This window comes from Lepidochelys olivacea, assembly GCF_965140295.1.
Source record: "Lepidochelys olivacea isolate rLepOli2 genome assembly, chromosome: 1".
NCBI lineage: Eukaryota > Metazoa > Chordata > Testudines > Cheloniidae > Lepidochelys > Lepidochelys olivacea.
This window is the reverse complement of record NC_140411.1, coordinates 288917151-288931837: the sequence shown is the minus strand read 5'-3', so window position 1 is coordinate 288931837 and position 14687 is coordinate 288917151. Positions and strand designations below refer to the sequence as shown.

At 44.3% G+C, this 14687-nt stretch overlaps 1 protein-coding gene across 1 annotated transcript in view; it reads left to right on the top strand.

The window, feature by feature from the left end:
• Positions 1-2008: 2008 nt before the first annotated feature.
• Positions 2009-14687, top strand: part of NUP107 (nucleoporin 107) — a 48768-nt gene continuing 36089 nt past the window's right edge. The window contains exons 1-6 of the mRNA XM_084642648.1: positions 2009-2127; positions 6842-6927; positions 8685-8774; positions 9163-9278; positions 11325-11460; positions 12140-12243. Of these exons, the coding sequence (XP_084498774.1) occupies positions 2120-2127; positions 6842-6927; positions 8685-8774; positions 9163-9278; positions 11325-11460; positions 12140-12243 (540 nt within the window). The 5' untranslated portion in view covers positions 2009-2119. The remainder of the gene's footprint in view (positions 2128-6841; positions 6928-8684; positions 8775-9162; positions 9279-11324; positions 11461-12139; positions 12244-14687) is intronic.

The following is a 14687-nucleotide window of genomic DNA, read 5'->3' as shown; positions in this document are numbered from 1 at the left end:
CTTTCATGAAATGGTCTGTAATGAATAGAGCTCCTCTATAAATATATAGACTGGTAAGTCTTTCTCCTAGCCCTCACTTATGGAATGAGAGGACAGAAATTAACTGCTGTGTGTTCCAGTGAAATGTCTGAAACCACAGTTATAGAATAAATATGAAATGAAAGAATTAAGTTAGCTTAAATTTGGGTAAGGAAATATGTGTGTTGTAAAGAAAGGCCCAGACTAGCAAGAAAAAGGAAGGCCTTGAAAGTAGAGTCATAAGGCCAGAAGGAATGAAGTAGAGAAAATGTCTGGTTCAAAAAATAACTAATGAAATCATGGGAAATTTCTAAGAAGAAGGGTTCTGACCAGTAGGGGTGACTGCAGATGGTTTTAAATAAGACTTAGACTTTGTCTACACTGCACTTTCATCAATAAAACTTTTGTCATTCAGGGGTGTGAAAAAACACTTCCCCGAACAAGTTTATACAAGTTTTACGGATGAAAAGCGCGGGTGCGGACTGTGCTTTGTCGGCCCTCACTCTCTCCCACCGACAAAGAGTGGCTATATTGCACACCTTTTAGCGGCACGGCTGTAGCAGCACAGCTAAGGTGTGTAGTGTAGACATAGCCAGAGTATCTTAGAAGGAACCAACATGGCCCTTTCCACCCCACTTATCAGTGTTGCCTCAAAAATTAGGGCCTCTGTGAACCCTGGTGCAATGGAAAAACTGTTGGTCAGCAGGAAGGAGGGGAAAAGATAGGGAGGAATGCCCTTGAGGAGTAAAAAGAAAAGGGGTTTTAATCTGGACAAGATTTATAACTGGACCGAAGGGTGAACTGTCTCAAATTGTTTTTTAACTGGTGTTGATAATTGGCAATGACATCACTTGTTTGTTAAAAGGCATTTAAAAGTAAACTCTTAAAGGATTCGTTGCTGATACCTGCCTGACCAAGCTGGAGCTGACCAATATGTGTCTAAGAATCACTGGGGTCAGCCCATTTTTAAGTATCTTGATCAAATGCTTATAACTGTTTTGTTACTGTTTGGATGTAGTAAATTGGTTATTATTAAAGCATGTTTAGCACATTTGGCCTCTGGGTTTAATAAAGGAATTTATGGTTAAATTAGTGTCATAGTAAGACCCCTATATACATTATAATTCCAGCACTAGTTCATGGTTTTTCCACTTCTTTGTCCTAGCTGTGGGCAGAACCTGTCAGCCAGAATTACCAATTAATTTCTCTTCAGCAGGGGAGTATTTTCCTTGAAGCAGCATTAATCTTCCATAAAGTAATCGAGGGCAAAGGCTGCTAACTCCCACTTGTGGGTGATGAGTAAGAGACTTTCCCTAACATAGGCTGGTGATAATTTTCTGAAACTTTTCTTTTTAATAGACGAAGTATTCCATGCCTTTAGGGTTGGAAAGAACCTTCCACCTGTGGAAAGGTAACGCCCTGCCGCCCTCGGCACGGCTCCAGCGCCTCTGCTCGCGCTCCCCCCAGGGTCAGGAAGCAGCAGCTGGGTGACATTAACGAGCCTCCGGTGGCTTTGGCGCCTGAAGCCGCCACTGCTGTCAGTCGCGCTCCGCAGGGAAGCGCCTAGCGGAGGCAGGCGCCGGACAGCCTGGCGAGCGAGCAGCTTGGATGCTGCGAGGAGCGAAATGCCGGCAGGACGGAGAAGGCGGGCACACGCTTGTGCGCCAGCGGGCGAGCGGAGCTAACACCGGGCAGGGGCTGGGCCGGGCGAGCAGGGGGCGCGCAGGCTGCTCCGAGGGGCGGAATCCCGCGGCAGAGCCCGGCGCTGGGCGGCGCCAGCCCCAGCATCGGCCGCGCGCACCCGGGAGGGTCTGTGTGCAGTCCCCGCGACCGCGACGCGGGCGATGGAGGGGGAGGGGCGGACCCCGACCCCACCCCCTCCTCAGCGTGAGCGCGCAAGGCCGGGACGCTCGCGCTGCCTTCCTTGCTTCAGCGCAAAAGCGAGCGCGCAGCCGCTACGCGCGTGCGCAATGCAGCCGCGACCTTTCCCTGACTAAACCCGGTCTGGTTCAACTTCCGGCTCAAAGAACCCACGCGCTTCCGGAAAGCGCCCGGGCCGGCTGGAGACTCCGGAGCGAAGCGGCGGCCGGGGCCCCCCGCCATGGAGAGGTGAGCGCGGCAGCCGAGCGGGGCCCGGGGCAAGGGAAGGCCCCAACCGGGCCGCGCTGCGCCCGCTGTCACGGGGGGCTCCGCGCCCTGGCGCTCGCCCCTCCCGCCTCCCCTGTGGGGTTGCAGCCCGTGAGAGCTGGCGAGCGGCAGGGAGCCCGGGGCGGGCGCGGCCCTTCCCCCTCGGCTGCTGGCTGGGAGCCGTCTGGGGAGCGGGGGGGTCTGTCCCTCGAAACGTTGCGGGAACCGGCTCTCGGGGCCTCTTCACAGTCCCGCCCCCTGCAACGCAGGTTTCCCCGGGAGGCTCTCTGGCGTGATGGCAAACGCTGGGGGAGCAGCAAATAACGGTGGGGGGCAGATCAGTTAAATTGACCCCGGGGTGTCATGTGAACAGAACAGATTATACAGCCGGGAAGGGCTGTTGTGCTCTCTGGTCTGACCTCCTGCGTCACCTGGGCCGGGCCACAGGACTTCTCCCAAATAAAACTTGCTGCCTCAAGTCCAGTGGCTCCGGTTGAACTAGAGCATATCTTTTTGGGAAAATATCCAGTCTTCCAGATTCTTACAGATTCCACTGTAACCCTTGGGAAATTGTTCTAATGGTCAGTTACTGCGCACGTTTTTAACAATGGGGATATTTTTAGTCTGAATTTGTCTAGTTTCAACTTCAAGCCATTGGATCCCGTTTTATGCAACACCATACATTTAGGACCAAGAATTGAGGTCTGTATTGTGCAAATCAGGGACTCTGAAAGGAGCTACTAGAATAATTTGAGGCCTGGAAAATCTGCCTTGCAGTGAGATGCTAAAGAAGTTAAATCTAGTTTATCGAGGAGAGGGTAAAGAGGTGACTTGATCATGGCCTACAAATATCTATATAGGAAAGAATCATCTGATGATAGATGGGTCTTTAATCTGTCAGAAAAAGGTACAATATATCCAGGGGTTGGAAGTCTGAGTTTGTCTAGCTTCAGCAAAAAATAAGATAACTAATCAAAAGAACAATGTATCCATGGACATGCTGGATTCTGTATCTCTTGAAGTCTTTACATCAAAACTGGATATTTTTCTAAAATATATACCGTAGCTCAAATAGAAGTTATGGGATGAGGTTCTTGGGCCTATGTTGTACGAGACCTCAGACTAAATGAGAGGTGGGCAAACTATGGCCCGTGGGCCACATCCGGTCCACAAGACTGTCCTGCCTGGCCCTTGAGCTCCTGGCTGGGGAGGCTAGCTCCCACCCCCTGCCCTGCTGTCTCCCCTCCCCCCCACTCTCAACTCACTATGCCGGCAGCGCTCTGGGTGGCGTGGCCAGCTCTGGCTGGGCCACGCGGCTGTGAGCTCCTGCCACTCTGAGTGGCATGGTAAGAGGGTGGGGAGTGAGGGGGTTGAATATGGGGCAGGAGGTTCCAGGGGGCAGTTGGTTGGGGAGGAGGTTCTGGGGTGGGCGATCAGGGGATGGGGATTGGGGGGTTGGATAGATGTGGGAATCCTGGGGGGCCTGTCAGGGGGCGGGGCTGTGGATAGGGTTTGGGGCAGTCAGGGGACAGGGAGCAGGGAGGTCAGATAGCGGGTGGGGTCCTGGGGGGGTGGTTAGGAGCATGGGGTCCTGGGAGGGGGCAGTCAGGGGACAAGGAACAGGGGGTTGGATGGGTTGGGGGGTTTTGAGGGGGCAATTAGGGGGCGGGAAGTGCGAGGGGGCAGATTGGGGAGGCACAACCTTCCCTACCTGGTCCTCCATACAGTTTCACAATCCCGATGTGGCTCTCGGGCCAAAAAGTTTGCCCTCCCCTGGACTAGATGGTAGTCTGTTCTGGATGTAAAATCTGTTAAGCTCCATGCTACACAGTGTATGTAAATTGACTTCTGGGGCTCTGTAGCCTTGGCAGATTTCCACATAGATTAGGAACCCCATGGACATGAGATATTTTGGAGCCTATGTAGAGTTAAAAAGAAAACTTGGATTTAAACTTGGAGAGTGGTCAGTTTGGATGAGCTATTGCCAGCAGGAGAGTGAGTTTGTGTGTGTGTGTCCCGGGGGGGGGGGGGGGGTGAGAGAGCCTGGATTTGTGCTGGTCATGGCCCACCTTGATTACCATGCACATTGTAGGGAGAGTGGTCAGTTTGGATGAGCTATTGCCAGCAGGAGAGTGAGTTTGTGTGTGTGTGTCCTGGGGGGGGAAGGGGGGGGGTGAGAGAGCCTGGATTTGTGCTAGACATGGCCCACCTTGATTACCATGCACATTGTAGGGAGAGTGGTCACTTTGGATGAGCTATTACCAGCAGGAGAGTGAGTTTGTGTGTGTGGTTTTTGGAGGGGGGTGAGGGGGTGAGAGAACCTGGATTTGTGCAGGAAATGGCCCACCTTGATTATCATGCACATTGTGAAGAGAGTTGTCACTTTGGATGGGCTATTACCAGCAGGAGAGTGAGTTTGTGTGTAGGGGGGTGGAGGGTGAGAAAACCTGGATTTGTGCTGGAAATGGCCCAACTTGATGATCACTTTAGATAAGCTATTACCAGCAGGACAGTGGGGTGGGAGGAGGTATTGTTTCATGATCTCTGTGTGTATATAATATCTGCTGCAGTTTCCACGGTATGCATCCGATGAAGTGAGCTGTAGCTCACGAAAGCTCATGCTCAAATAAATTGGTTAGTCTCTAAGGTTCCACAAGTACTCCTTTTCTTTTTGCGAATACAGACTAACACAGCTGTTACTCTGAAACCTGAAATATGTAGAGTTAAGCACTGTACAAGATTTCTACTGAAAGTGGAATCTAAATCATTCTCTCCCCAAAACACTGGTCAACTTCTTGGACGTATGCTGAACCAAAATATCTAGGAAAACATGCCAGAAGTCAGATCACTTCACTATTTTTTTATTTTAAACTTCCTAGTTCTTGAACACATTTGATTTGCTTAAACTGACCCAGAAAAAACTGCTGTACTGTAAGATCAGCAAGATTTGTAAGCTCAGGCAAATTTGTTCAGTTTTGCTGAGGATAGCCAGTCTAATTTTGACTATAAAAGAGACTAGCATCTGCCTATATTAGTATTAGAGAGAGGGTTCAGTGCAGCTTAGGGCAGGTCTACACTACAAATTTATAGCGACATGGCTGCTGCTCTCCGTTGGCTTAATAATTCCACCTCTTCGAGAGGTGGTAGTTATGTTGGTGTGAGAAGCTGTCCTGCTGACATAGTGCTGTGTACACCGGCCCTTAGGTTGATATAACTATGTTGCACAGCGGTGTAAATAATCCACACAAATAATTTCATAGTGCAGACCAGGTCTTAGTTTCAATTTCTGACTTGTAGAGTTTAAGAAAAAATTATATATTCATTTGAAGAGGAAACAGTCTAAAACAATTAAAGTTACTTTAGTATTCAATCTGTAGCTTCTCTATTATATAGAACATTTGCGTAAGAAATAGATTTTAAAAATTCTTTGCATAAATGTGCCATGTTAAAGCTTTTTGCACAACTTTCTCAAAGTACTCTGGCTAATGGCTTAAACCAGGAGTGGCCAAACTGTGGCTCGCAAGCCCTATGCTGATCTTTTACAGTTAAAGTGTGGCTTGTGGAACGCCCCCATTCTCTGCTTGCCAGACTGTGGGAGGGAGCTTGGGGCTTTTGTCCTACAGTGGAGTGGCAGGGCTAGGTGCTTGCCAGAGATGACTGGTGCCTGCTGAGAGTGGGGTATTGGCGGATTAAATACTGGGCCAATGGGGCCTGTGCTCAGGGGCCCTGGCTAATTGGGGGCCCCGTTTCCTGACCCGCTCCGCCACCTGCGCGGTGCTCCTGCCAGGGAACGGGGTCGGGGCCCAGGGGAGCTTGACCTGCTCTGCCCGCCTGCCTGGTGCTGTTGTTGGGGCATGGGGGCTTCCCCTGTTCCCCAGCAGGAATGCTGGGTGGGGCAAACCCCTGTGCCTTGACCCTATTTCCCTGACAGGAGTACTGGAGGGGAGAGGCGGGTGGACTGCAGGTGGAAGGGGTGGGGAAGGGCCCCCACTTGCTCTGGCCCAGAGCCCTGTGAAAACTTAATCTGCCTCTGAAGTGGAGGGGCACAATTTAAAGGGTCAGCCCCCCCTACAGCTCCAGTCATGCCCCCCCCCCAGGCATGCCCACTTCTTATCCTCATTGGCCCCTCCCTTTAGCTCCCAGGTGTTAGCTGTGTATAGAGAGCTCCGGCAGGCACCTCCCAGAGCTCAAGCCCTGAGACCTCTGTCCCCACAGGGCGGAAGCCCCACCACCCCACCGCGGGGCTGAAATGTTGTGCCCAAACAGGCACCTCCCATCTGGCTGAAACCCCAAACCCTGACAAGCACCTCCTATGGGGCTGAAGCCCTGAGATCCCCTTGCCTGCAAGGCTGAACCCCTGAGCCCCAGCAGGTGTGCCTTGGCTCTCAGACTTATGAAGATTGTCCGAGCCGCATATGCCAGTCAGTAAGTTTGACCACCCTGGCTTTAACGCTGCAGCCTCCACAGCATTATGAGAACCAAGTGCTCCACTAGACTTTACTTAAAAAATTCTGTTGCTGGATAGATATCAGTATTTGGAATTCCAGTTTTTAAGTTTTTCTTTTTTTGATATTAGTTTTTCTTTTTAATTGGATTTTTGAGTTAGTGCCATACAGTTACTGGCTACTCTTCTCAACCTTTTGGGAAATGTAATCTGAATATGTTTGTTTATAGCAACTATATTCCTGTTTTGTAGGAATGAATTTGGAGAGATGTCATCCCCACAAGATGTAGATGTGATCAGGCCTACTCGGAAACAGAGCTCTAAAAAAAGAGTTTCTAGTATCCTTTTCCTGTCAAGGTTTTTTTCTGCCTGTTTTAAAGGGTATAAAAATTGTGATTGCTGAATGCAGCAGTTAACTTTTCATGGTTTTGACTATAGTAAATGAAGGCTTTCCAAAAATTGAATTCTTGTCAGTTGAAGAGTGCTGTAAAACATATTCCTTTAATTTTATACACATTTGAAGTCACAAGTTACATTGAAGTGTACGTTAAAAATCTGATTTCTGAGATCTTTATACCTACTGTTTTAAAAGTAACTTCTGTCTATAACTGAAAGAGTTTGGGGAAAACTTTTTTACTCTTTCAGTTAATTTGCTTGTGCACCTAACAGCAATTTGTGTTTCATTGTTTCCCCTATGTAGTCCTTCAGTTTTTCCTATTGTTCGCAGGAGGTTTTCATAGAGGAAGAAGGAGATATTTTAAAAAATATAAAAATGTGATTGTTTTACAAGTACCAAGATTGGTTGGGTGGCTTGGGGTGTTTGAAGCTCCTAAAACATCTTGACTCCACGTTTTGTTTTATTTTTAATTTGACTTGGTTCTCAGTTAAGTCTCCCTTTTAAGAATTCTTAGTGAAACTAGAAAATCCAGGTTAGTTTCATTTGGAAAATGAATATTATTGTGTATTTAGCAGCATACTATACCACCTTGCCTGTTTAGCAGAACTTTTCCAAGTGATTCTTTAGGACTAAATTGAAAGACAATTGTTTATTTATTGGAGTACAGTTTTGCAATAAGTTGTGTTTTGTCTTGTAGAGTTCCCCTAGCTCCTCTGTTAAGTTTATTTTAAACTTCAAAATATATTCTAGGTTATTTTCATAATATACTTAGATCAGTGATTGAATAATTAATTTATACATGATAGATGGGAAGCTTATGCAAGAGTGTATATGGGCATAAGATATCATTTTCTGAAGAATGTAAGGGTTTGCTTTCAAAAATAGTTTTTTATGGTTGAGAGCACAATTTTCTGTATGTGAATTAATGCAGTAATATTTTCCTGAAACTGAGAGCAAAGGAGTCCAGCATGTCTGCTGTTGCTGGTAGCTCTCCTAAGCAACTACAGAATAAAACTAACAAGATGCTGGCCTTTCTCAGAATTTTGAAGAACAGGGAAACCAGTAGGGAAATTGACAGGAATCATGTGAGTTTCATGCTGCTTGGCAAATCTAGAAGGAATCACACACTGGAGTTATGTATTGAGTAGGAGGAACCACAAAACAAATTGAGGAAAAGGTAGAGAAGTAGAGAATTCTTCTTCCCCACCCTCTCCAAAGCAACTAGCAGGCTTAGGTGACTAGAGAGCAGATGTAGAAAGCTCCTTTTTTCTTTCTGTGGGGGGTGGAACTTCAGATTAAGCAGATACGTTCTAGCCAAAGGCTGATGTAATACTAATACCCTCCTTGATTCCAGCAGCAGTGGGTCTGGAATACTTCGCAGAGGGTTTCTCCTAGACCCCTCACCATGAGTCTCCCTCCATCCGCACACTCATCTTCAGTATCTACCTCAGGTTAGTAGGCTTAACCGTAGTCCTCTAGTTATTAAGTCTGTGGTAAATATTTCAAGCTTATCTAACAGGGACTATCTCTTAGCCTTGTTAATTGTACTGGACTAGATGTACATTCCTTATGGTATCTTAAGGATTTCTAAAGATGCTATTAGCAGAGATGGTTCATTTATAATATAAATCACTCTCAGTAATTTTGTAGTAGACCTGAGATGAAGTTTAGGGCACATTTTCTTAACGTGTCCACCAGTTCTTGCATCCCTGGATGACAGTCTTGGTAATGGAATATCAAGAGGCCAGATAGTTCCCCGAACTCCAGGGTCATTGCTTCGCCAGTTCTGTAAGTTGTTTTTTGTTTTGTTTCTCCACTTCCATGTATAATAAATTGTAGTTCGTGATTACACAAACACTAAATGTTTTGTTTTCTATATTTTTATTTCTCACTATTCTATTTTACCTCAAACACTTTATTCTGTAATTGTCTTAAAGTTTGTTTGGGCTGAGACAGTGTTTCTTTTTGTGTAGCAGCAGGCATGCTGATAAAGCCCAAATAATAGTAAAGATAATGTTACCTAAACTTTGAGAGAGAAACAGTTTAGCTCCTTCCTTAGTTAACTGAATGTAGGACTTCATAAGTATATTTACAATCTCGGTTACTGATTTTTTTTGGTAACAGAGCTCCATAGCCTTAAACTTTCTTTGTAGAAAAATATTGTTTTGCTTTTCAGTTACTCCACAAACACGAGGTTCCACAAAGCAGCTAGATATGTCGACCATCCTGGGAACAGGAGGGAAATCGCCTCAATTTACGCATACTCCTGGATTCTTTGGCCATCTGTCTACGGTATGAAGATTATAGGGCATGTTGTTCTCCCTTCTTCGCTCATATGAATCTTATGAAAAGGTAGAAGTGCTTACTGTGTTCACATACGTTTTGAAGTAAGCAGGGTGGTTTGCTTTTAACCAGAGCTATTTAAATCACCAAGTTGAAAACCTCAATTTAAATCCTCAATTTTAATCAACTTTTCTATTTGTATTTGTTATATTCTAAAGAAAGGTGCTTTCTCAAAATGGTTAATGTAACCATTAAAACTTGTTGCTTTATAACTAAATAGAGCCTTTACACTGGAGTTGGTACATCTTTCTGCTACGTAGGAGCAAAATACCAATATACTGTACACATTTATTAAGCAATTATATTGCTTAATATTTTCAGATTCCTATTAATTGTACATTTTTAATGTTAGAAAATGGTAATATTGCTTATTTATTATCTTTTTGCTCATGATTTGTATCAAGCTGCATTAGGATGATTAGAATTTAATTAAACACACAACATATAAAGTTTTTTTTTTAAACAAAACAACCCTAAATGTTTTGGATACATAAACTTCTCTTGTCAAAACATGTTTCATATTTACAACTAAACTATTAAAGGAAGAGAGGGATTGACTGTAGTCTGAATTAAACTGATTATATCAGATCAGTCTGGGAAAACTTTCAGTACGCCCAACTGAAAGTGACTGAAGCATAAGTTCTCACTTGCCAAAGTCTCTTAAAAATGAGACAACAGTCTTCTAAATTATTTAGTCTGTCCTTCAAACTTAAAACTAGTGAGTCTCATCCCTCCCTCCACATATGGCTAGAAGACAAAAAGGCAAAGATAGAAGAGAAGCAGGAGGAATAATGTGGGAGTGGAATTTGAAAAACAGGTTGGAGAATAGCAAGGACCTATATTCACATTTCAAGAGGTGCTTAACATACTGCCATGAAGATGATGATGTCCGATTCCCTGTCCTCACTGGTTCAGTGAGAATATCCCTCAGGGTCAGGGAAAAAAACAAATGGCAAATCACTGGGACCTAGCATGTAGTGTTGGTGATGGTAGTCATGGTGATGATTATTAGGATGCTTGTCATTGTGGTGAGGTGGTGATAGCTCCAGTCTCTGTCACTCTCAGCCGGCTTGCTGCTGTGCTCATCTGGGTAAGTTACCACATGTTCCCACAGAAATAACCAAAAGTCCCATCAAACTTAAGTATTTTCCTTAGTCCATGTTTGTACTGGGGCTGTCAAGCGATTAAAAAGATTAATCGTGATTAATTGCAGCCACTGTTGCAAAATATTATTAAAAAACTATTTTTGTTTAACATTTTTACAGTGCAAATATTTGTAATAAAAATAATATAAAGTGAGCAATGTACACTTTGTATTCTGTTATAACTGAAATCAATATATCTGAAAATGTAGAAAAACATCCAACAATATGTAATAAATTTAAATTGGTATTCTATTTAAGTGTGATTAAAATGCAATTAATCATGATTAATTTTTTAATCACGATTAATATTTTTTTTAGTTAGTTGCGTGAATTAACTGATTAATCGGCACCCCTAGTTTGTACACTTTCTTTCATTTTGTTGCTGTTCTATCTTGTAACCTTACCTAAAGCTTTGAAAACTCCAATGAACAGTTTTAATTCAAACTGTTTTTTATGACACTTTTTGGCTCTGTTCTGTGACACACACCCACCCACCCACACAGCTGTCTTAAGTTGCTTGTAGGTTAAAATTATTCTGCTGCTTTTCACCCACTTCGGACAACTTAAAACTTCAGTCCAAGTTAAGGTTTGACATAATAAGGTTTAGGGAGAGAGTAGGATACGTATTTTAAGAGTGAGTGAAATTTTGCATCCTTCTCATTAGATTAGAAAATCATGTACATCCAGACTTCTACCTTTTTAGAGGCAAATCTGTCATATCTAAAAGCTGAGTCGTTTTTAATTTCTAGAGCTACTCTGTTTGTATCCATAAGAAATAATCATCGAATGAAGAAGCTTTAAAGCTCTCCTGACTGTAAAATTGCTTTTATTTTTCTCTGTTGTGTTTTAGTTGGATGACAGCAATTGGACAGCTGCACTCACACCTCAGCATACAGGAATGTTCACAAACCTAGACCTGTGCAGTGTGACAGAGGATGTCACCATGAGCGCTGTTCTGTTGCGTGAGGATGATCCTGGAGAAGCTGGTGAGATGACTTTGAGCTTTCACAACAAAATTAAAATGAAACAATAATTATTTTGTGCAATTCTTAGATGTATGTTCCACTTCCCTATTGTAATGTTTTTCCAGAATATCCTTGCCTGACCTCCTCCCCCCCTGCCCCCTTCCTTCTACTTGCTGGCTGGAGACAATACTTTGTGAACTTTGTGATTGAAGTTGCCTTCAGGAAACCCGTTAATCATTACTGAGGGAAAAGAGAGTTCCTTAGAACATGGAGTCACAAATAGTCTGTCAGTTCTAGAGATGTAAGGTGTAAAATAGCTGCATCTTACGGCGCTAGGCTCTTTTGGTGTATCTTTAAAGCTTTCTCGTACGACCAGGTCTATAGCAAAAGTTGTGGTATAATTGCTGTGTGACTTAAGATCTGTAACACTGAGAATCTACCTTTTATGTAGTTCACTTCCTTAGTTGCGATGGTAAATTTGCATGACATTCTGCAGGGTGCACATAGTTCATGTAAGTGTCTGCATTTTATTTTCATCATGACTGCACCAAAGAAGAGCTGCAAGTGAGATTTTATTGAAAAATAGAGCTTTGTGTAGTCCTTGAAAATGTCAAATACACATCAGGAGAATTTCTTTCTGTTTTCAGTTTTTCACAAAGTATGGCATGCTATCATGACATTCTTCTTTAATATGTTCTAGCTACTATGAGTATGTACTCAGATTTTCTGCATTCGTTTTTGAAGCACACTTCAACTACTGTTTTTGAACTTGTAGAAGAGTATGAGAATACTTGTAATAACCAGGTAAATTATTGTAAGAATTTCAAGTTGTATTTCCTTTCGTAAGAGATTGTGTTGCTGAAACTATGTTTGTTTCTCGTTTCCGACCAGAACTGCTAATCAAATTTTGGGGCCCGTTGGATGTTACAGTTGGAAGGCGTTGGGCATTTTATTTATTTACAAGTAATGTACAAAGTCCTGCTAAATGAGGGTCAACAGTGTAACACTTACCTCCCCCCCCTCCCTCCCCCCCCCCCAAAAAAAAAAAAAAAGCAAACATTCTGGGATGTATCAGCAGGAGTATTGTGAGCAAGACACCAGAAGTAATTCTTTAGCTCTGCTCCACACTGATTAGGCCTCAACTGGAGTACTGTGTCCAGTTCTGGGCACCACATTTCAGGAAAGATGTGGACAAATTGGAGAAAGTCCAGAGAAGAGCATTCAATATGCCCTTCCAGCTTGACTGTGAATCACTCATAACTTCTCTGGGAATGGTTTTCCAACCAGTTATGTATCCACCTCATAGTAGGTCCATCTAGGTTGTGTTTCCCTGCGTCAGTGTTCATGGCTAGTGCTTGGCTTCCTTGCTTTTTTTGCCTTTGCGCCTCTCTGTTCTTGTCTGTTCTCACTTTCTGTGTTCTCACACACCTGTTCACAACACCCAGTGGAGTGCCCCCACTATCCACCTGGTGCTAGTTTCTGGGCGAATTCTATTAGGCCTTATTTTAGGTATGTCCCCATAAATGTTTCTGAGAGCTATCTTAAGGGAAGGGTGCGTTAACACATCAGTTTGAATGAGGTTTTAACTCCACCTGTAACCAGGTTTCACCCAACTCCACTCCCCCTCCCCCTACTTGCTGAGGGGGGGTTGTCACCCACAGTTTGGGAACCGCTGATACAGCTGTTAAAATGATTTCTACCCCCTAGAGGCAGGACAATTCAGTCACTGCAAAACAATTGCCTTACAAGCCTTTTGTCTGACCTGGGCCATATCGTGAAAGGGAATTTGTAAGACACCTTTCCTGGCATGATGACACAGTTACCGTTACTTGCCCTAATGAAATCCAAGCCAATTATTAGCTCATCCACTGTTTCTGCCACCAAGACTTCTTGTTCAAGTTCCAAAGTCCAGTTTTTGGATGGGTGCCCTTGCCCCCATCACTGTCTCCATTAAGACCAGTTAGGTGGTTCAGTGTTCGATCCCTGATTCCCTAGCCTTTTAAAAACGTCTGGTTTAATAACTTTGTTTTAGCCAGCATCAGTCACCGCTGTGCTTGATTTATGGATCCCATTATGCATGCTAGCCGGACTCCAGTTATTGTTTGTGTAACTGCCCATATCTAACCAAAAACTTGCCCTCCATGAAGGTTTATTCCCGTCAGCTTGGTGTTGACTCCTATTTCCTGAACAATGAGAGGCTTTCACTAGACACTTCAACAGTCTGTCTTGCCCTGTGTTTAAATTTATAGCAAACCTTTTTTTTTTTTTCTTTGTGGCCAGTTTTAACACATTACCAGCATTTAACTGAACTGTTTCCTTTAATTTTTTTGTCATTGCCAGTTTACCTTCTTTTACAAATCAAATTTATCAGTGTTTGTAGTTGTTCACTAAAATCATGAACCAGATTAGAATCCCCTCTTTCACAGAGCCATGATTACAAGACACATGGTGATCAGCTTCTATCTTCCTTGCTAGTGGTTGTTTCCTCTTATCATGCACTGCTGCAAGGAAAGATTCAAGTTCTGTGGCAATTTCACTTGATCTGCAAGTCCAAGTCCAGCTGCATCTATCAACTGGTCCATCCATCAACTTGTCCTGGAAGGCCTCACTGGTGTCTTGGTATGCCAAGATCACAAGTCCCTGCTGGTCCTCTTCTAGGTCAGGTGGGGTTTCTTCTTTCCCTGTCCTAGCTCTTATCTGTGCCCTGGCCTGCTCAGCTTGATGGAGAACTCCAAACTGCGTGTCAAGGGCTTGTACCAGTTCTGGATAACTGTTTTCTGGGATTAAGTTGTGCACAATCAGAGCTTGAGCACTCAAGTTGGCTGCTAGTAATTCTCCTTTCTTTCCCTCTTACCAGCTATTCTTTTGATATATAATGTTGAAGTGAGCCACATAAGCCTCCCATGGAGTCATTACCTCATGCTCCATCTTGGTTCAACAGGAAGACCAGCTCACAATTTCTTTTTGGAAACTGGTAGAACCCTGCATGGATACAAAATTCATATCTACGGATGTAAATCAGTATCTGTGAAGCTGCAGGGCTCTACCAGGAACTGCAGCAGCGAAAGCAGCAGCATGTCGGGACGCCACTCCGAGGAGCCAGCACCCTGCGCTGGCAGCTCCTCTGGCATTGCTGTACTGCCCCCACCCCACTCACTGGGACAGGCACCAGGCTCTCCAGCATCTGTCCCTGGTCATTATAATGTGTGTGAGCGGCTCGTAAGCCCCCAGACACAAGTCCCTTCCAC